This window comes from Vicugna pacos, chromosome 14 (assembly GCF_048564905.1).
Source record: "Vicugna pacos chromosome 14, VicPac4, whole genome shotgun sequence".
In the NCBI taxonomy this organism is placed as follows: domain Eukaryota; kingdom Metazoa; phylum Chordata; class Mammalia; order Artiodactyla; family Camelidae; genus Vicugna; species Vicugna pacos.
Window position 1 is genome coordinate 47471485 of NC_133000.1, and position 21705 is coordinate 47493189.

General features: G+C 40.0%; 1 protein-coding gene across 7 annotated transcripts in view; it reads left to right on the top strand.

The window, feature by feature from the left end:
* The window catches only part of LMO7 (LIM domain 7), a 182569-nt gene extending 161942 nt beyond the window's left edge, over positions 1-20627 (top strand). For 6 of the 7 annotated variants that reach the window (XM_072976365.1, XM_072976364.1, XM_015244437.3 and 3 more), the window contains 13 exons: positions 340-400; positions 2487-2543; positions 4398-4423; positions 4704-4808; positions 5419-5511; positions 5920-6251; positions 7301-7366; positions 9468-9520; positions 11897-12110; positions 15002-15250; positions 17154-17262; positions 18396-18498; positions 19840-20627. In XM_072976365.1, coding sequence (XP_072832466.1) covers positions 340-400; positions 2487-2543; positions 4398-4423; positions 4704-4808; positions 5419-5511; positions 5920-6251; positions 7301-7366; positions 9468-9520; positions 11897-12110; positions 15002-15250; positions 17154-17262; positions 18396-18498; positions 19840-19862 — 1491 coding nt within the window. In that variant the 3' untranslated portion in view covers positions 19863-20627. The remainder of the gene's footprint in view (positions 1-339; positions 401-2486; positions 2544-4397; positions 4424-4703; positions 4809-5418; positions 5512-5919; positions 6252-7300; positions 7367-9467; positions 9521-11896; positions 12111-15001; positions 15251-17153; positions 17263-18395; positions 18499-19839) is intronic. The other variant, XM_031684462.2, reaches the window with a different exon arrangement.
* Positions 20628-21705: the final 1078 nt, after the last annotated feature.

The following is a 21705-nucleotide window of genomic DNA, read 5'->3' on the forward strand; positions in this document are numbered from 1 at the left end:
AAAGTTTAAATGTTAGAGGGTCCTATGTGACTGTTTTGCTTACTCATAAATATAAGCCAAATGGACTAATGATTATTTGGCCCATCATGTTTCTTGGAAAATTACTGACTGATTAAACTTACAGCCATCCATGCTTGCAGGTGGTCATTAATCCTTCCTCCAGTATTAAAGAACAATGAAAAAAATAGTTTCTATTATTTGTAAAAGGCTGTCAGGAATATATTAGTATCCTGAAAACCTCATCTTGTTAAAAGATATTTTTGCCAAGGGAAGATGCATTATTAAGCTCAAAGTCCAAAGGGAGAGAATGCTGTTAACTGTCATTTTTATCCTCTCCAGAAAACTGAATCCAAGGAAATCAATGGCGTTCCTGAGGAAAGCAATACTTTTGAATCAAAAGGTAAACAGTGCCACTAGAACTTGCATTTATAATATAGAAGTCACAGTACTCAAGTTCTGCTGTTGTAAAAATTAATAGCTATGAGTGAAAGCAAAACTGATCCACTGCAAGTGGAAACTAAAAGGTTAGCACGCAGATCCAATTGCAGCCAGGTGGAAGGGCGTTCAGTTCCAGTGTTGCATAGTCCAGGAACTGCAAACAAAGCTTTGGCAGTGTGTCCAGGAGCTCTGAGTGCTTGTGTGTCTAAGCCAAATAATAAAGACTGGTTTTCCTGAGGCCATGAGCCTTCTTGCTGTGGTGTGCTGGCAAAGGGAATCTTAGTTCAATACAAAACAACGAATTAGGTTTCCTTTTCCCCTTTATTATGAAAGGGACAAGCTTGGAAGCAGCTTGTAAGAGGGAACTGTCAATGACAATAACAGTTGTTGTAAAAGTACCCATTTGTAATAAAAAAGCAGACATACCATCTAGGGAAGCTTTGTGTTACGGAGTTATCCCTCTCTTTCTCCTTCTGGCCCTCTTTAAATGATTTAGCTACCACGCACTACATGCTTTTCCTGAGGCATACAAAATAAATAAGGAAGATCTGGTCCACACAGGCAGGGAAAGAGACCCAAAGAAGAAGAAACATCTCTCAGCGTGAAACGAGGCTGCCAGGCACAGGGCTGGGTTTTCACGGCAGATTGATGGCTTTGAATCTGCATTTGCCAGTTCTCAGTAATACCTTACATCAAAGTCAAACCGAGTGTATACATTTCCCCTCCTTTATGGATTACTTAACTTTGTATTTAATTTCTGATAGAGGGGACTATGTTTTAACTGTTGGACATAGCATTCTTTATCAAAAGAGTTTTTAAAAGTGAACATGACTTATTTTTCCCTCATGAGTTTTTTTTTTAATGATTAAGACTCATCATATACCTAGGTATAACATTGCATTATTTCAACTCATTAATAGCCATGAGAGTGAACAGTTTTGTCGAGGTTAACATGGTCTAACACTGACTTTTGTCAGCAAGAAGGATATTAAATTATTTCCAAGGTCTTTTTTTGTGTATATATATATATATATATAAAAATTGAAGTATAGTCAATTTACAATGTTATATCAATTTCTGGTGCACAGCACAATGCTTCAGTCATACATGAACATACATACTCGTTTTCATATTCTTTCTCATCATAAGTTGCTACAAGATATTGAATATAGTTCCCTGTGCTATTCAGTATGAACTTGTTGTTTATCTCATGATGTTTTAATCTAAGACATGCAGGTCCTGTTCTGCCAGTGACTCAGGCAGAGCCCCCGTTAGTAACTATAGGGCAAGACACAGGCTCTGTCATTTGAGGGTTTTGTTTAGATAAATAAATACCAATTAGTATCAAATAATAATTGCATTTACATTTTATGAATAAACGGAAGTATAATAATCATTTGCCATAATCCTGAGACAGATCTGTAGAAGTCAGAATATTTTCTTTTTCTTTTTTATCTGATTGAACTCTATTTGCTTTATTTAAAATTAGTGGCTGAAAGATCTTGGAAACTAGGGCAAAATAGTCTAGTTAGAAGAAAGTTTTAATTTTAGCATTTTTAAATCATTTTCTGGGTATTATTTATTTTCTTATCCTCTTCCCCATTATTTTTTAGTTCCTTTTTCACTTATGAACTCTTAGTTACAAACATTTCTTAGTTACAGGCTCTTAGTTACAAACAATTCTTCTTGGACTAAAAGAGAATTTGAATTGATTAACCTGAGCAAAAAAAATTTAATTTCTGTTTCCCCAAAGCTGTGTGATCTAGGTATTTCAGCTTCTATAAAACTATGATGCTATCTGCTAAAATTTATTAATCAAAATATTAGTTCCTTTTACTAATTGGAACGTAGTATAGATTACTAAAATTGTGTGTGTCTTTGTGCATTGAAATAATCCCTATCTTCTATGGCTATTCGTTTTGTCATTTTAAAAATAATATTGCTATAGATTGGAAAGATGTATTGAGTATCATTTAGTTTTCCAGTGGTGAGAGATTAAAATGAATGACATAGTATTGATAATTTTTTTTTTTGTATTTTTCAACTAGCATCTGAACCTATTTCTTTGAAAAACTTAAAAAGGCGATCACAATTTTTTGAACAAGGTAAATTACTGAGCTAAGAATTCATGGTCTTTCATGGATTTGCTCCCACTCTCCAGTCTTTCCTCATAGTCTGTGGTGCTGGGCGCTGAGCCTCTTCAGCTGGGCTGTCATTACAACCGGGCAACGTAACCCATCTCCCTTCTTTCCCTAGGGTCATCAGGCTTTTCTTACAGTTCATGGGTCTACCTCTGTGGTAATGGGTCTTTGCGTGCCTTTGTATACCTCTGAAGTTTTTCTTTTTTTTTTTAATTAAACAAAATTGAGATGCTGTTTAAACACACACTTTTTGCCACTGGGTGACAGTAAGAAATGAGGAATTTCATTTATGCCTTACTGCTTCCTACAGATTGCGTAAGATTAGATTACACCAACATACAATTGGCCAGCTTGTAAAGAGTCAAATTTCTGGTTATGGAAAATGCTCTTAGTAAAGAGCAGAGTTGTTTATTGCTATTGGGATGATGGCTTTGGAGTGTTAACAGGACCTCTCTGCTGACTTTGAAGTCAATTAAAAGTAAATTTTGGCCGCACCTGTGAACAAGCGCGTTTTGCGAGCCTCTGTGTTGGTGTAGTTGGGCAGCGCTGCTTTTTGGTGTGCTGTGTGCACGTGGCATTTTATCCTCGTTCACGTTTGTCTAATACTCTGTCTCGTGAATGCAGTTCACCCTCTGTGTTTCGCAATCAAGAACTTAAAAGTAATAGCCAACATTTGAGATGCAGTGGCACGGGCAGTGGGGAGTGTGCTGCTGGTGTCTCAAATGTTAACTGTTCCTTACTTTTAAGATTATCAGAAATATTTACAAACTTGCTTTATAACATGATACTTACTGGATTCATGTATTTTGTGTTACTCTCCTTATAGTCTTCTTGTGGTGAGTTAAGATCTCTTTTTGACCATAAATAGAAAGAGCATGTGCAAGGATCTATTTGTGCCTTAGTATTTGTGATATTTTTTGGTTAAACAACTGTTCTTCTGTGGTCATTTAATTGAAACAGTACAATACTCTTAGCTCAAATTGGCTAAAATAAAGCAATTCCTTTTCTTTCTCCATCTTAATTTTCACTTACTTCTCTTCAACAGGCTATTTTAGGGAAGAATATTTTCCTAAATCTCAAAGCAGTTTTCTTAAAAATATGTGTAAGTGAAAAATTTGTCTGATAGCTGAGGTTTCAGGAAAATTAAAAAATACTGAATGTTAGTGTATTTTATGACATTTATTTTACATGTTTATAATCATTGTCCTACATGCAAACACACACAATTATGTAGACCCCCTAAGAATAAAAAAATAACACTCTGCCCATAAGTTTACACAGGAAGTCTGAATATTTGTGTTTCAAATAATAGAGGAGAGGAAAATGCTCCTTGAACATGATGGTGGGTGGCTTGTTTCAGAAAAGTAGCTCATTGGCCCTAAGACCTGAAAAAAATGTGTATTTGCAGGGGTCACAAGGTAACTGAGTAGCAGCAAGGGAAAAACTGGGTTTGGTAGATACTGTGACATTTATAATTCTGTTTTTTCCTTCTATTAGGCCAAGCTTTGAGAATACTATACACTTGATTAATAAAAGAACCCTGAGACCCCTTAGAAATACACCAGTGATCTAGCTGAGCATGTAGAGCTGGGGTGTAACTTCAGTATCTCTTTTTACTCTTTTTACTGACTTTGAATTTGGAAGATACATAGCAAACAGATGGAACTAAGGAGAGAAACTGACTGTTGTTTGAAAAAAGTATTTTCACCTAGTATACTGGCATGGAAATAGGTAGTGACACAACTTTCTGAAAAGGATGATTTCATAGAAACAAAGACTTACTGTATTTTTTTTTCTCTCTTTGCCCACGTGCTACAGGAAGCTCCGATTCCGTGGTGCCTGATGTAAGTCCTACTCATTTGGTGTTTGAATAAACCAGGAGGCCTCGGTGGGGCTGAATTAGCACACAGTAGCTTTGCTTACCATTGTTTTAAGCTACATAAGAGTTTCTCCAGGAGTAAGCTTTCCGAGATGCAGAGAGCTATTTTGAAATATGAAGCCAACTCTTGGTACAGTGTAGGTCAAGGGTGACGTGAATAATGTATGTGTGCAAAGGTGCTCCAGCCAGTGGTTTAATGAAGTAACATGTTCTCTGTTTGCATCTCTTCTCTTATAACCCGGCAGCTTCCAGTCCCAACCATCAGCGCCCCGAGTCGCCGGGCGTGGGATCAAGAGGAGGAGCGGAGGAGGCAGGAGAGGTGGCAGAAGGAACAGGACCGCCTGCTGCAGGTAGAGCAGGACAGGATGGTTCGGCAGGAACTGGGTTGGCTTTGACTGCGTCTCCTGCTGTGTCAGCCTGCATTGAGAAAGCAACTTAAAAAATTAAAAAGCCAATAACCTCATGATTAACAAATCTTTTGATATGGAGCACATCTTGTATGAAACGATGACTTTGCCGTCTTGAAGATTTCCAGAGTCCTCCATTTAAAATCCTTTATTAGCCTGTGCAGATTGGTTGAGTGTGTGGTGCTCTAGTTTTGTGGATTTTCTTATGCAGGAGAGGTGTGTGGATTTGTAAGCACTTCCACCTGCGTAAACTCTACACGAGGTCCGTTGTAGAGGAATTCAGTGCCCCTTACAGTTAGCTAGGGGTGTCGGTGAATTACAGCCATGGTAAAGGGTTGGATGTGGGTTCAATTCTGAGTGCCTGCCCTTTCTAAGCCTGCATTTTAGCTCAGAATAAGCTATTTTCTACTTCCGGGATGCCAATCTGATTGGGTAAACCAATATCCCTCTCTTTAAAGATAGGGGTAAAGGGTAGAGCTAGCAGAAATGTGAATGGGAGATTAACATCATTAACCTATTAATTAATTAATTAACTTGCCGTCTCGTCTTATAGGAAAAATATCAACGTGAACAGGAGAAACTAAGGGAAGAGTGGCAGAGGGCTAAGCAGGAGGCTGAGAGAGAGAATTCCAAGTACTTGAATGAGGTAGTACTGGACCACACCCTGTTCTCCCTTCTCTGCCTCGTTGGTGAAATTGGCTGTACAATGGGAGCTACTCCGTTTCACTTGGCTTTTGTCACACAATCACCTATGTAGCGCTTTGAAAATACCAGGCTCTGGTTTGTCAGAATTTTGCTTTGATGTTTCCTCCTAGTTTCTCTGCAGTATCACTAAATAATTCTGTCAGTGGGCCCTAAGTGCATCTTCCTGTTCTGTGCTACGGCTCCACCAGCCACGGGTGGCTTTGTTAGCAATAATACCATTATCATTATTTCAAATGCAATCCTGGGCCAACAACAATAAGTATCATTTAAAACCGAACCTAGACATCGCTCTAGGAAATTAGAGAAGTGCACAGATTTAGATGGGTTTCTCTTCTCCCTGGTCCCATAGGAACTGATGGTCCTGAACTCCAACAGCCTGTCTCTCTCCACCCGGGACCCTGCCCTCGCCATCCGGGGTGAAGAGTCCAAGGCTCCCGACACGGAGGGAACCCGGGCAGAGGAGGAGACGAGGCAGCAGCAGCACGAGGAAGGCCTGGATGAGGACCAGAGCAGGAAGCTGCTGGAACAGCTCACTCTTGAGAGAGAGAGGAAGCTGAAGGAGCAGCGGTACCAGGAAGAGCAGGAGCAGAAGCGGCGTCAGGCAGAGGCCGAGGCCGACGAGCAGAAGCGCCAGGCAGAGAGAGAGAGGGAAACTTCCATCAAAATATACCAGTACAGAAGGTCTGTCCCCACGGCCGAAGGGCGGGTGGGGTTTTCCAGTTGGTGTGGCTTCGCTGTATCCATTCCCCACGTCCGAGGTACTGGATTTGTCCTGCCGCTTCCCACCGCCCTCGCTTTACACAGAGGAACACGAGCTGAGTGAAGCCACCCCGCTGTCAGTCTGATCCTGTCACCTTACTCCTCTGCTCAGTTTCCATATGGCTCCCTGTCGTGTTAGAACACCATCCAAAGCCCCCACCACAGCTGGAAGGCTTGTATGAGCTGGGTCTCGGCCTTCTGGTCTACCCGGCTTCCGACCACTCTTCTCACTTGGTCACTTACAGTCCCACTGGCCTCCTTTTCCTTCCATGAAAATGTCCAACTTACTCTGCCCCAGGACTTTTGCATTTTCTACTCCCTGTGCCCAGAGAAGTCTTCCCTCACATATTTGTATGTCTTACTCATTTTCTTTAAGTCTCTGCTCAGGCTTCTTATGTCACTTGCTCAGACTTTCCAGAATACCTTATCCGAAATACTTGCCTCTTCCCCACTCCTTCTCTCAGTATATATTTCCCTGCTTTTTATTTGCATTTCTTTTCTTTTTCTTTATTTTTTTTTTGAAGAGGGAGGTAATTAGGTTCATTCATTTATTTTTTTAGAGGAGGTACTGGGTATTGAACCCAGGACCTTGTGCATGCTAAGCATGTGCTCTGCCACTTGAGCTATACCCTCCCCATTATGCATTTATTTTCTTATCTGTTAACCTGCCTGTTGCACTAAAATGTATTATGAGGAAAATAAGTTTGTTTACTTCAGAAGCCCAGCCCTTGGACAGTACTGGAACAGTACAGCACTCAGTGTGTATTTGTGAATGAATGAACTGCAAATGTCTGTTGGTGGTGGTAGGTCTGTTTTCTGCAGGGGTTGATTGAAATACTTCTCTATGTTTAGTTTTTAACTCAGACTATTCTCATAAAGAGAGTAGAATAACATTATTTTGATATTGATTTCTTAAACTCAGGGCATTAAAGTCTAATATTTTGACCATAAACTCTTTTTTCATCTTTTAGGCCTATTGATTCCTATGATGTACCAAACAGAGAGGAAGAATCTTCAGGGCTGCTTCCCAGTGACAGGTGTGTGGAGCATTTAATTGTAATTCGCCTGGAGTAGTTGGCTTCAGATGAGTATTTAAGGGCTTGCCTGGGTGTTCTGTGGGACTACTTTAGCTCTTTTGTGGGATACAAAGAGTTCCTGCTGGTTGAACTTTGTTATCAATTGGCTTTTTCTGTGTGACCAACTACACCTAAACTTTGTGACTTGACTTATAATTTTGTGGGTCAGCATTTTCGACTAAACTCAATTGGTGGTTCTTTCAGTTGATTGGGTTCCCAGTACATCTACCACCAGTGTCCTAAGCAGTTCTGCTTTGGGGAGTTGACTGGCTGTCAGCTGGGCCAATGAGAGCAATAGGCCATGTGTCTTTCAACATCCAGCAAGCCAGTGCAGTCTTCTCCACATGGTGGCTGGACAGAGAAAAGAGAGAGAATTAAACAGAAGAAGTGTGCAAGGCACCTTGCAGTCTGAGGTCTGAACTGGCACACACACCACTGCTTCTGCCACATTCTGTTATCTCAAGTCACAAGATTAGCCCAAGTTCACAGAGAGGAGGAAAACCTCTACCCCTTTATGGGAAAAGTCACAGAGCAAGGGCATGGACACAGAAGGGTTGTGTTCATTTCTGTCATCTACCTTAAGGTTTATTTTAAAGAAATTATAAGCAATGGCATAAACTTACCAAAAGTTACAGGTGGACATCCGAAATGAGAATAGTCTTTCTCTTAGTTTGATTAGGACTACTGGTCAGTTTCAGAGAATGAAGATAGAATTTCAGATACCTGAAAAGTTACACATGTACTAAAATATCCTAAAACATTCAATTTAATGCTTTAAAGTAATTTTTAAAATGCTCTGCATGTTCAAAATCACTAGGGACTTTGGGCCTTCTGAACAGTGTGTCTATATATACATCCAGTGTCTGACCATTAATTCATGTTTTCACAGCTAAAATTTCTTCTTTAGGAAGTTTGCCTTACAGATAAGGAAAGATTTATTTCTATAGGCCATCAGGGTGTCTGACTAGGGCTCAGAGTAGACAGGGAAAAGAACAGGAATGTACATACAGCTAGTAATGGGCTGACATTAAGCTAGAAAAAAATTCTAGTGATGGATGACCTTATTTATAATGAATGTTTCTGGGTAACTGTAGATCATTAAAATGTGTATAGCTTTTTTTTTTAAAGCTATGGGTTTATTTATATATTCAAATAAGCTTTTTAGCTCATTACTTTGAGAAAACTATTAGATTATGGAGAAGGGAAACTTAAGGAATCCTGGAAAATATGAAACACTTCCAGGCAATTGTGATAAAGCATGCACTAGAGGCATTAAGGAGTGCAGTTGGACATCATGTGTTAAAAGTATTCCCTTCTACATTAATACACATGAAACCTTCATGACTATTGTGATACATTGTATATTACATATAATTATATGTTATATTGATACATTATGTCTGTTGTCTGCATATATGCACATGTGTGGTAATGCATATTATGTATTATTATTCATTATTACTACTATGTGTAGTTATTGTGCCTAGGAGGGTGAGAGTGAGATCAGCAAGTGTTGACAGATAGACCTAAGGTCTATCATTACGAAGTCAGCCCTTTTCAGAAGCTGCCTGTGTCTGTGTGCTCCAGTACTTCTTTGGAATGCTGGGATAGCATTTGGGGAGTGGCTGTTTCAGAGCAAAAGCCCCATAGGTTGACTTCTTGACCCTCGAGCAGCAGCATGAAGGAAGTGTTGACAGTCTGATGTGAGGTGATCAGATGACAGAGGCTTCGTACAGCCTGGTGAGGAGATTGAGATCTGAAATAGAAGAGAGTGAAAGCATTCAAGTTGTTTAAAAATCATAGACTTTAACCAGGATCAGACTGGAGAGGATTTTCACATGTTTCTGTTTCTACCATCAAGCTCTTTTCTCTTTAGATATATCACTATTTTCTGCTAGTTTGTACAACATGAAAAATTCCTTGGTATGAAAAGAACTTTAGCTTTCAACAGGCATGTGAAATAAATCAACTGCTTTAAACAGTAATCTTTTTGGTGTTCTTACTTAATAAATATGAAAAGGGTATTCTTAATGTGATGTATGCAATATGTTCTGTGTTTTAGGAATAAATCCAGATCCACTACTGAGCTGGATGATTACCCCACAAATAAAAATGGTAAATGTGATTTTTTTTTTCAAAACCCTGCACGGTTGCTTAGTTATGCTATCGCACACTATGATCAGTATTTTTAAGGTCAAGATATTTCAGGTTCATTAAGATCACGTAATTAAAATACTACGGATTTTTAGCATTTGCACAAGAACAAAATTATCTTGTGCTTGTTTTGGCTTTACTTTATGGTGAAGGGAGTGCTGAGAGATTAAAATGGTTTTAAGAAGCTAAGAAAATATGTGGAGATTTTGCAAAGTGATGCTGATACCGTTTAGAGTTTACTGCTGGAGTTCGTCTTGCTGCCAAAGAATTGGGACAGAGAAGTTTTCTGCAGAGTATTAGGGAAATTGTATATAAATCTGAAATGGCATATAAACCCGAAACTGTATGTTTAAATGAGTTGCCAAAGAACTCAGAATGGTAATGGTTTTATTAAACTTGGGAAAAACAATTTGGAACCTGGTATTTTTAGTATAACTTGTATTTACAGGGATGTGTAACTGAGAGAGGAGAAGTAATCAAAACCACCATTTCCAGCAGGGTTTGCATACCAGGTTTGAGGAAGTAGGGTGCTGGTCAGTGACGCAGGTGAGGATAGAGGTAAACTTGGTGGACGTGCCCATTTAAGTGGATGGCTGCTCCCCTGCTCTGGCCTGTCACTTCCGTGTGGGAAGATGCAGACCTGTGATTGCTAGCTCTTTCTGTTGTAACATAGAAGTTAAAAAAAAAAAGTCTGGATTTTTATATTGTCTTTTGAGTGTTTGAAAAGGAATTAAAAAAATTTTTATAACCCTCTGTGAGCCAAACAATATCCACAGGCCCCAGTGTCCTGAGGGCAGCTAGTTTATAACCTCCGGCTGAAACCTGTAGAATTTATAGTTCCTTATAGGTTTTCTGACCACCCCTTTCCCTTAACTCATAGGACCTTCCATTATCTGGCCCTAGTTTAACTTTTCAGCCTATTTTGCTGTTTTCCCCATTAGGAACCCTTAACTGTAACCAAATTGTTCTCTCTCTCAGTTCCCAACTTACCAGATGCTCTCTGATCTGGTTCCTCTGGTCTTACCTGTTTGGATTTCCAGTTTTTCCTCTCCTGAACTTGTCCCTAAGCTATCATTAAAATGAAAGTTTAAGTACTTAAACCTGCCATGAAACCTTTTTAACCTGCAGTGATCATATTCTCTCTTGAACTTAAACATGTGACCTGTTTGTAATAGCAAATGTAACTTTCTGAAATAGTCTTGTTAATATTTGTGGCTTACATTATTAATCTGCTTATTTTTGCACATCTGTTTCTTCCCCTTTACTAACTGTAAGCTCCTGAATAGCAGACACTAGACTTTATCAAACGTTTTCTTGAAAAACACCTGGGTATGCCAATAAGGCATCTTTAAAATAGAAGACATTCAGAATCTGACCAAATTGATAAGCTATGTGTAATACAGGAGTGTAAACATAGGTGTGTATAATAAACCTTTGGTGGCCTTGTTCATTGCTTACTAGAAGATACACTAAGGCAGAATAAATTTTGAAAGAGTAACAATAGCAGTGAACCCTGAGAGTGAAAGAAAATAAATCCTTAGATAAAATTAATCTAACCCTAATTAAGATGGGGAGGATATTTCGCAGTTATGGATGTTTTACCAAAATCAGAAATTAATCATTAAAAAAATCTAAGGAGACAAAGCCTTCAGGACAAAACCTGACTTAACTGTTATTCATAAATTCAACATTCAAATTATAGCTCTGTCAGTTTCTTAGAGGAGACATAAGTCTGATACTACTCCTTGGTTATCATTCGGATTACTTGGCTATTTTTCAATTTCACAAAAGCCATTCTGGTGATGGAACATGCTCTCATTCCTATGATTTGGTCATGACTTATTCTGTGACTTAAAATCATGAAGACTCAAGTCATGCCAGCTGGAGATGCATGTGCTTATGTCTTCTGTCTCTCCCCAGGGGGAAAGTATGTGTTTTGAAAGAACAGAGCTCCCTGTTCCCTTGCAGAGTTGTCACAGCAGGCATTTCAGTGAGAATGTGCTTGGTTGATTTTAATTTAGGAAATAAGGACATAGTGGAAGAGAAACTAATTCTAGATGAGCATTTTGTAATTTAATACTGGTGATGTCGAGGCTGGCTGTTTCTTTTTCAGGCGACCTCCTCGGTATCCCAGAGTGGGCCCCCTAGTACGCCTCTGGGTGTGGAATTGGAGTTTCCAGGGCTGGGAGCCCATTACTTTATGGTCCTCGGCAGCAGTCTCATTGAGAACTGATGACATGCACAATGTCAAACTTTTTGCTCCACTGTATTTGGAGATTTACCCACTATTCCTTTTTTATATGCTAATCCTGCAGTTTTTCTATGTTTTTAATCTAGGAAGCAATAGATATGTGGACCGAATTGGGAGCAGTAGCTCATCACAGAAGAGCTCCAAGAAGGAGCAAGTTCCATCAGGAGCAGAGTTGGAGAGACAACAGATCCTTCAAGAAATGAGGAAGAGAACATCCCTTTACGATGACAACAGCTGGATCCGACAGCGCAGTTCCAGCGTCAATAAGGAGCCTATCTGTCTGCCTGGAATTATGAGAAGGTGTGTGACGTCCTCGGAATTATTTCCTGTTCTTTGCTGTGGGGCAGGTATTTAACTTCTAGACGTGCTGGCTCCTTTGGACAGAAGAGCTGTCACCATTTCTTCTCTTGTGTAAGATTTAGTGGAGAAAGAGGAGAGCAGGTGTCACTGGGCGTGTCCTGGAGTGCATTGATTAGCTGCCAGACACACGCCAGTCGCTCTGCCCACATCATCTCACTTAATCCGGGAAAAATGACTTGAGGCAGGGACAGTAATTCTGTTTTTCTTTATGAAGAAACTGGGGCTCGAGCAAGGAACGCATTGACAAAACCACATGGCTAAGAGGTTGCGAAGCTGGATGTGGAACTCTGAAGGGAGGGGGTGGGGTTCAGGCACTTTAATAATTTGTGTAGCTCTCGGTGCTTTCTTGGATGCTGAACTTAAAAATTAAACCTCTGTTTATAAAGAGATAACAGATTGGAATCATGACAAAGTGTGGACATCTAATTTCTGTAACTATAAGGAAAATATATGGATATAAATTAAACAGAGGTGAGGGTTTGAACTAGACAGATGCATCTTGGTGAATGAATACTGGAGCTACTTTTATTTAGTGTTTCCACAGCTGACAAAGTGAGGAACAGATAGTTCATAGAAAAAGGAACAAAGTCAATAAGCATGTATCAGATCAACACTACTCCTAAAACAATGATATACCTGGTTTACAGGATTTGTAGAGAATTAAATGGTTGATTAAATCTAGCGTTGACAATTGTATAAGGAAATAGGGGTTCTTTTTCCCATCTGGATGGGAACACATTTTTTGTTTTGATTTTGGTTTTTGTAGTATTTATTAAGCAGAAATTTTTGTCTATACCCTGTGAGCAATTTAGTTTCTGGCACTTTATCTTCTGGGTATATTTGGATAAGTATGAACAGATATCTCAAAGGATATACACGATAGCAAAAAAGAGAACAATCAGAATATCTACTGATAAGAGTGTACTTAGTGCTCATTAAGTAAGCAGCAGCTCACTGAAAAACGGAATGCTACGCAGATGTTAAGGAATGGAAGAGACATTGCTGCATAGTATACCCCCTCAACATGAGTAGGTTAAAATAACAATTCATTACTCCTACAATTTTGAGTGATGGCTGGGCAGTTCTTTGCCTGGTATTGGTTAGGGCATATTTAGAGCTGAGGTTGGCAAATTTTTTGTGGGTGCAGGATCAGACTGTAAGTAGTTTAGGTTTTGAAGGCCACATATGTCTCTGTCATGTATTTTTCTGTTGTTATTTTTTTATGACTTAAAGTATAAAATGCCCTTAGCTCATGTGTTGTGTGTATCCTGGCAGAGGGCTGGTGTAGATGCTCCACTGGGAGCTCAGTTAGGGCTGCTGGTTGGGAACGTAAGCCCCTCCACACAGCTGCTCAGGCTCCCTCATGACATGGCACCTGGACTCGGAGGAAACCTTGCAAGAGGATCAGCCCTAATGTGCAAGTGTTTATTAAACCTCCACTTGTGTCACGTTTGCTAATGTCCCATTGACCAACATGTTGCCTGGCCAAGCCCACAATCAGTGGGCCACACACAGGTATGGATACCAGGAAGATGATCCACTGGGGGCCACCAAAGTACCATCTGTCACCTGCACTGACATGAAGACAGTTCTAAGAAAACACATATTACGTGGAATAGAGCAAGTTTATGAAGAATCTGTGTTGTGGAATAATCCCCTTTGTTCAAGAAAAACACACGAACATGTTATGTATGTATATTATGACACGGCTATACTTATTTAAATTTGTATGTATATGCAAATATGTGCTTGCATATGTGAGAAAAAGTCTAGAAGGATACACAGTTACCAGTGGCTACTCGGGGGACTGGGGCAGGTAAATTGTAAATGAGAGGTGGGGGAACCTTACTCCTCCTTCAGATACCCTGCTGTATTGCTTGGCTTTTTCTCATCATGATGATATAGTACTTTTATAATTTGAAAAGAAACATGTATTTCAAACTTGGTATAAGAGATAAGTTTAAAAAGTAATAACAAAATTGACTAGGAAAAAAAACCCGTAATTGGGAGTCAAACTTTGCAGATCAGAATTAATGTTAAGCACATAACTTCATTTAAGAGAGATTTTCCAGAGTTGTATTTAAATCAATTAGTGAGCTAAATGCTATGTTACATGCATATTCAATTTAAGAGAAGTGGCTGGAGAATGCTTCTCTATTGTGGATATTAAACGGTTATTTCATTTCCCAGTTTAGGGCAGAGAGTGGATGAGGGCTGCGCAGTAGGAATGACCAGGGTTACCTTGGGATCAGGGAGACTTTGGTTTGAGAGCCAATACCACCACTGACCAGCTCTTTTCACTAGCTAGTAAAACTGGGCAAGGGACCTTCTGTGAGACCAAAAAAAAAAAAAAAAATCATGTACTGTTGTATAGATTAAATACACTTAATATTTTTGTGACAGTGTTTTAATACCTGACATATGTAAGTGACTAAAAAGGTGTTTTTTTGGTTGGGTTTTAAAAAATTAAGATTGATGTCTAAACAGTTGAAGATTTAACAGATGTGTGTATGTCTTCTTTATCCTAATATTTTGTCTTAAAATATTTTTCTTAGTATTTTTCTTTCTACTTTGGCATTCTTTTTTTTTTTCTGAGCAGCAAGTACATGAAAATAAAAATAAAGGAAGGATAACTGAGTATGAAACATCACGATGCCTCTGATGAAAGGCAACGTTAGTGGTTAAAGGTAATTTTATATGTAACTGGACTTGTTAGATTCATACCTGCTCATAAAGTACATAACATGGATATTTTAATGACTGTCGCAGTGTTAAATAGATGTCTAATTGAATGTGTTTTATAACGTTGATGAATCCTTTCTATGTTTCAGAGGTGAATCTCTGGATAACCTGGATTCCCCAAAAGCTAGTTCTTGGAGACAGCCTTCAGGGGTCTACGCCTCTTCCTCTGTCCAAGACTTCAGTCGTCCCCCACCACAGCTGGTGTCCACATCCAACCGTGCCTACATGCGGAACCCATCCTCCGGCGTACCTCCTCCTGCAGCTGGCTCCGTGAAGACCGCCCCACCTACCCCGACACCGCGCAGCCATTCCCCTGCGGCTCCACAGCCACGCGGCAGGTGAGGCCCTTTGGGTTTTCGCACTTCTTTCCTTAGTCTCGGGGTACTTTTTCATTCAGAATTTCCCAAAATCTTGTCCCAGCTTTCCAATGAAAAAGAAAAACAAGCCTTTTTTGAATGTGTCAAGTTCAGTGTTCCTTTATCAAATCAATGAAGAAGGCTTCTTTAATATCACCCCATGCCAACCCAAGAGCATTTATAGATGTCGCCTGAAGCCACTGGAGGCCTTAGAAATGTTTAGAAATGTTTAGATCATTGCCACTGTCTTGTTTGCTTGTGCCTGGGGCCAGTGTCTTAGATGCAGACGTACCTGAATAGTTCTCACTGGGGAATCATAAAAATACACAGTGGCTCATGAATGTATAACAAATTTATGAGTAAAAGCCATATTAGAAAAGGTCTGACAGCTTTAATGAGACTATGTTATAACTCATTTTATAGGAACTGAGCATAGAAGGAAAACCTTATCACCAAGCTCCATCATCTGTGGAACTTTTAAGGAGGCAGATTAAAAAACAAAACAAAAAAAATCTTAAGCCAGATAATGCTTTGGGGGGTTTTTGAATTCCAAAACCATTGTTTGTCTCTTACCTGATTTGCTGACACCTTGGTCAGACAACCTCACCTGAGTTCTGCAGGTCATCTGCTGCAGGAACGCTAAGCGTTACAGTGAATGATCGTGACACTTGCCTTTTGGTTTGGACTAAAGCTCAGATGATCAACGTGTGCAGAGCTTTAGATCTCTGTGGCTTCTCCACAGATCGGTGATGCCTCCCGACGCCACATACAGCAGTGTTTCTGCTGAGACCTGAAGGGACTTCTGTTGGCATATCCTGTCTTTGGTCACCAATGAAATCCTGCAAAGTGGAAACACAATGATTAATATTGGGATTTTTTTTTTTTAGCTATCAATTAAAGGATTTTGTTACATGAAGATATTTTATATCCAGCTAAAATGTTACTGTGTCAAGATATATAGAACATGTATCAGGGGGTTTGAATTAGGAGAAGGGATGGGGACTTAGGGTAAATTTGGAGGGAAGATGAGGGCCATAGAGATGGGAGAGGGGAGGGAGGAGAGAGAACCTATTCCCTTACTGAGAACCCAACCCTCAGAAAGCAGAAAGAAGGGGCTGGGGGCTTTTCTGCCCTGAAAAGTTCTCTGTCTAGAGCGCATGGTGCCCATGAGACACCTATGCCCTTTTCAGTGTCACTGAAGTGCTGTGCCAGTCCTGTGGCTGCAAAGATAAGAAGTAGCCTTCACCTTTCCGCCTGGGAGAGGAGATAAGACTTGTAAGCAAAGGAAAGGAGAAACTCACCTTCCCAGTCTCAACGGTAGCTGTCAAGCAGGCAGCTTTCATTTCGTTCTACACAGAGGCAGTCCTGCAAGCCAGAGGCACAGTCTGGGAAGCACTGATAACTTCTGCTTAACTAGAATATCTGGTAAATGAGAAAATAAGGTTGAGACAGTAGGTTGAACAGACTTGCAGTGCCTCTTGGAAGAGGTTGGGGCTGCTGTTCTGATGGGCAGGACGACACGATTCAGGTTGAGCTTTGGTGGGTTTACCTGGCAAGAAGGTGTCGGCTGGATGAGAGGAGAGGGAGGTTTGCTGAGTACAGGTGTGGTCCGAGGGGGACAGTGTCATGAAGTGCAGGGGGGACTGATGCCGCCGGAACTGTTCACATGTGTGAACAGGTGTCGAGGGTTCCAGAGCCATCACAGAGATCCTTCGAGGCCCAGTATAACTGGGGCATGCTTCAGTTGGCTGGTGGACGTTTTCCTCCCACAGACACATAAAGACTTTCTGGAGAACCATGATCCATGTTAACACCAGATTGTGATTTTTAAATAAGAACCTTGAGCTGCGCCGATGAAAGCCTCCTGTCCTTGTCCCGTGTCTAGGTCGGTCAGTGGGAAGCGCGTGTGTTCCTACTGCGATAACATTCTGGGCAGAGGAGCCGCCATGATCATCGAGTCCCTGGGTCTTTGTTATCATTTACATTGTTTTAAGGTGAGACCGAGCCGCACAGCCTGCAGGCCCCGCACCGCTTGGCTGGGAGAGCGCATGGCTTCTTGGCGAGCGCTGGGTGTGGACATGCCACTAACAAGCTAGGCGCTGGCTGTGTCGGTCTGTGCTGCACCTGGAATCACACACTGCCTGTTTCTGCCACTGTGTTCTCCAACCTTGAACCTGGTTTCAAAAATTAAGCCTGGAAGCACTGTGCACTTCCTATCTCATTTGCTAAGATTCTGTAAGTAAAATTTATGGTGCATAAATGCTTTCTCTAAGATGCCATCATAGGCATATTTAAAATGTAGCTCACCAAGGTGATTAACAGCATGGGGATGGGCAATTATAAGTGTCCAAAAGTCTAGCTATGAATAGGGAGAGCAGGGAAGGGAAAATTTTGCAAATGCTTTTTCAGTTGCACAGCCTGCTTGCACCTGAGGGGTTCTTGCACATAAGAAAGAAGTAAAGCTATCTAGTGAGCTTATTTTGCAGTATCTGTCTTTAGAAACACATCTGTTTATTGAACTTGTGTTGGGCTGGTCCAGTTGTTGATCCCAGAGTCTTGCGGACCTCAGCTTGTTTAAGCTTGTGTGTCTCTGGCTTGGGTTGTTCCCAGGCAGAGCAAATTACTGTTTGAGCACATGGAATCAAACTCCCTGGCCTCGAAGGGAAAGCGCACGTGTGAACATTTGCCACATCAGCGCTGTGGGGATGCCCAGCCCAGACGGAGAGCCAGAAACCCAGTCTTCCTGCCCTCCCTCCCTCCCGCCCTCCGTCTGCTGCTTGCTTCCTGGGGCGCTTTGTCCTCTGCCAGTTTCCTGGGAGAAAGGAAGACTCAATTTCTTTAAGCCAATCAACGAATCATTTCTACTTTCCTGGTATATTTAGAATGAAATCTTGGCTCTGAGAATTGGCTTTATGAATTCTTTAATGTCTCATCTAGCAGGCTTCATTTTAATCTAATTATCCTTTGGCCTTTTTTTTTTTTTTAAATATCTTTGCTGAAATATATCTAAGAGCTTAGAGGCTGCATTTTGCTCAGTTTTTTTTTTCTCCCTTCTGCGAGTGCCCCAAGCTTTCTTGAGCTAAGTATGGATGTTTCCTTTTCTTGTTTCTGTTCTTTTGTCTCCCAGTGCACGGCCTGTGAGCGGGACCTCGGAGGCTCTTCCTCAGGAGCCGAAGTCAGAATCCGAAACAGCCAGCTGTACTGCAATGACTGCTATCTCAGATTCAAATGTAAGAGAGCAAATCAGGGAGAAAATTTCTTGCCTTTTACGGAGACCGCGGGCTCCCATGCATTTCCTTGAGCCTGCGACCCTCTCCCCTTCAAGCTCCCTGCCCTAGAAGTCCAGGTTTTAGGAACCTCAGTGTGTCCCCTTCACAGAGGGTCCAGTGAGTGGGTCAGTGCTCAGGGTTCCAGCCACATGAGAGAGGGGTTGTGGGGACAAGGAACTGGAGAGTCAGGACAGTGCGCGGTGCTGTCTGCTCAGGGTCTGGAGAAACTTCTAGTGACTCAAAGAGACCAATAAACTGAGATAGACCATTCAAATGAATCTTCTATATAGACTCTAATCTGTTTCTTGGCTAAGGATTGGCCCCTCATCATTAGCTGATTTCTGTTATTTACCATTGGGCTTTGATTATATGATTTAGAATATGACCAACTTTGAAAACAGTGGTTTAAAAAGATAATAGTCAGTTTATGCTTTGTTGCTATATAAAACAGACCACCAATATATATAATATTCTAAAAAGGAGAGCATTAATTCTGATTCAGTGTTTCAGTGTTTCAGTGTCATTTTTGGAAAAATTTAGTTTTTTGAAGACTTCACATGCTACTTTGTGTCTAAGCATGTTTTCATCTAAGTATGTTATAAAACATAGGCTGCATATTGTTCATAGCTACATAAAGAAAACCATTACTCCTTTTTATATTTTGATCCTTGATGCTGGTAACATATGTTTCTTCCTTATTGTGAAAGGGTGTTTGTTACAAGTGGTATCAGCAAAACCATATGCTTTTGAGCTCTGAGGTATTTGTATGGCCTTCATGTGAAGAGTGCTTTGGAAGTGGCTTAAGCCCAGTCAACTCTCTTTTATCTGTCGGCGTGTTTTGAGCCTCCTTACCCCAGTGGTCAAGTGCCTTCCTGGATTCCACCACGGAGGTTGGAGAGTGCCAAGGCTGGGCATGGAGCAGGGGTGCGGGGAGCGTGTGTATGTGTGTGGGCCTTTCTCTCAAGTCAACATTCCAAAGCCAAATAGAATTGATTTTTGGAATCATCATAGAGAAATCTGCCCATGCCTTTTCTCTCCTCCAGTACAAATAACAGAGAGTTGAGTGTAACTTGTTTCTATATCAGCAGTTCATTTTTCTCTCCATTTTTTTTTTGCAAATGAGGACTTCCAGAAACCGGGAGGCTGTGATTTTTTGCCTTGCTTTAGCCTAAGTGAGTAACAAGGTTACTCTCTACCTTGTGGGGTTGTTCTCTGCGTGGTGACTGCTACCTATCGCAGGTGGCAATATTGCAGTGTTTCTGTATCTAAGCACTTTTCTTTCTTCTCTCCTTGCCTGATCAGCTGGACGGCCAACCGCCATGTGATGTAAGCCTCCACACGAAAGCACTGTTGCAGATAGAAGAAGAGGTGGTTGCTGCTGATTTAGATCTATAAATGTCTATTGTATGTCCTTTTGCTTTTTTTTTTTTCATTAAGAAATAACACTTTTCCTGGCCTCTTTAGAGTACCTCAGAGCATTATACTCTTTCTTGGTAGAACCTGTATTTTTGTTGTTTATTTATAAGAAGGTAATTATGTATGTGTGTGTGTGTGTGTTGGGGGAAGTACAGTATTTCCTTTCTGAATTCAGCATCCTCAAAGCACCAGGGAAAAAAATAAGAACATCAAAATATTTTTGAGGCCGATAATGATCTAATTTGACTTTCTAGTGGTGTTCTGAAGAGGGTTATTTTATTGTTTTTTTTTATCGGTTCTGAAACATTATTTGAAATAGTTAATATAAATATGTCACTGCATTTGCTCTGTTTATTGTCATGTATGCTAAATTAATGCAGGACCATGTGGAAAATTTCACTGAGATCCATCCCCAAATTTGCTTTCTGTATCCTTCTTTTCATCTATGTAATATTGCAATTATAATTTTTTTTTAACTTACCTAACATTTTACTTGCTTGATGAGGGGAGCTCTGTTTTCTTCACCAGAATTGTCGCTAAGCAGTTCCCAGTAGAAAGTTGCTTCTTTTCATTCATGGAAGATCATCATGGTTTGTATGCCAGAGGCTTTCTCCAGAAACTAGTGAACCTTTCTGTTCAACTGCATTTGTAAATAAACTTGCTGATGCATTCAAGGAGTGGTTCCTTTTCTTCTGTGTGTCTGTCTGACTGTCCTTCCAACCTTTTTAATCATGTTTCAGTGTGTGACTTTTCTGGATATTATATTTTATTTAGCATCTTTCCTGCGGTACAAGTTGACATACAGTAAACTGCACATATTTAAACTATACAATGACAAGATGTGACATATAATATACATATACATATATATATATGAAATCCAGGAAAGTATCACTGTAATCATGATACTGTTTTTCTGGGAAAATTTTAACAAGGAACTTCATTTTTATTTTTGCTGGAAAGTTGTTTTTGAATGCAATGAATTTTTATGGTAAGAGGTAAAGTGAATGGTAAATTGTTGGATGATGTGCATAGAATCTTTACATATTCTTTTGTTTCTTCAGTGATAAAAGGAGACTATAACAGTAAGTTTAGAAAATCTATAGGGCAAAAAAATATATACTCTAATGTTTTAGAAATCTGGAGTGAGTGTGCAAGAATATAAAACTTTCTGTGTTTTGAGCAAAAACATAAAGTGCTTGGATCCTTTATAATAATGAAACTGGAGTAGAGAATTTCAGGATATGAAAACCATACTGGAATAGGTTAGAAATATATGAAGTTCCAATTAAAAATTTAGTTCCCATTTTTATTTATTTATTTTACTGAAGTTTAGTTGATTTACAATGTTGTGTTAGTGTCTGGTGTACAGCACAGTGATTCAGTTATACGTATATTTATATTCTTTTTCATTATAGTTTATTATAAGCTAGTGAACATACTCCCCTGTGCTGTACAGTAGGTCCTTGTTATCTATTCTGTATATGGTAGTTTGCATCTGCTAATCCCAAACTCCCAATGTATCCCTCCCCCATCTTGTTTTTATTTTTGTTCAGTATTCTTTATTTCTGATTATTAAGGTAATGTGTGTTTTTTGATGAAAATTTATCAAGTGCCTACAGCATAAGGAGTAGAATTCTCAATTCCAGACTTCAAAGACAAAAGCTATGTTTGCACTCATTCCATACATAGTTCCTGTGTTCCTACTTAACACTGGATTGTAAATTTTTCCATGTTCTTAAAATCATTTCT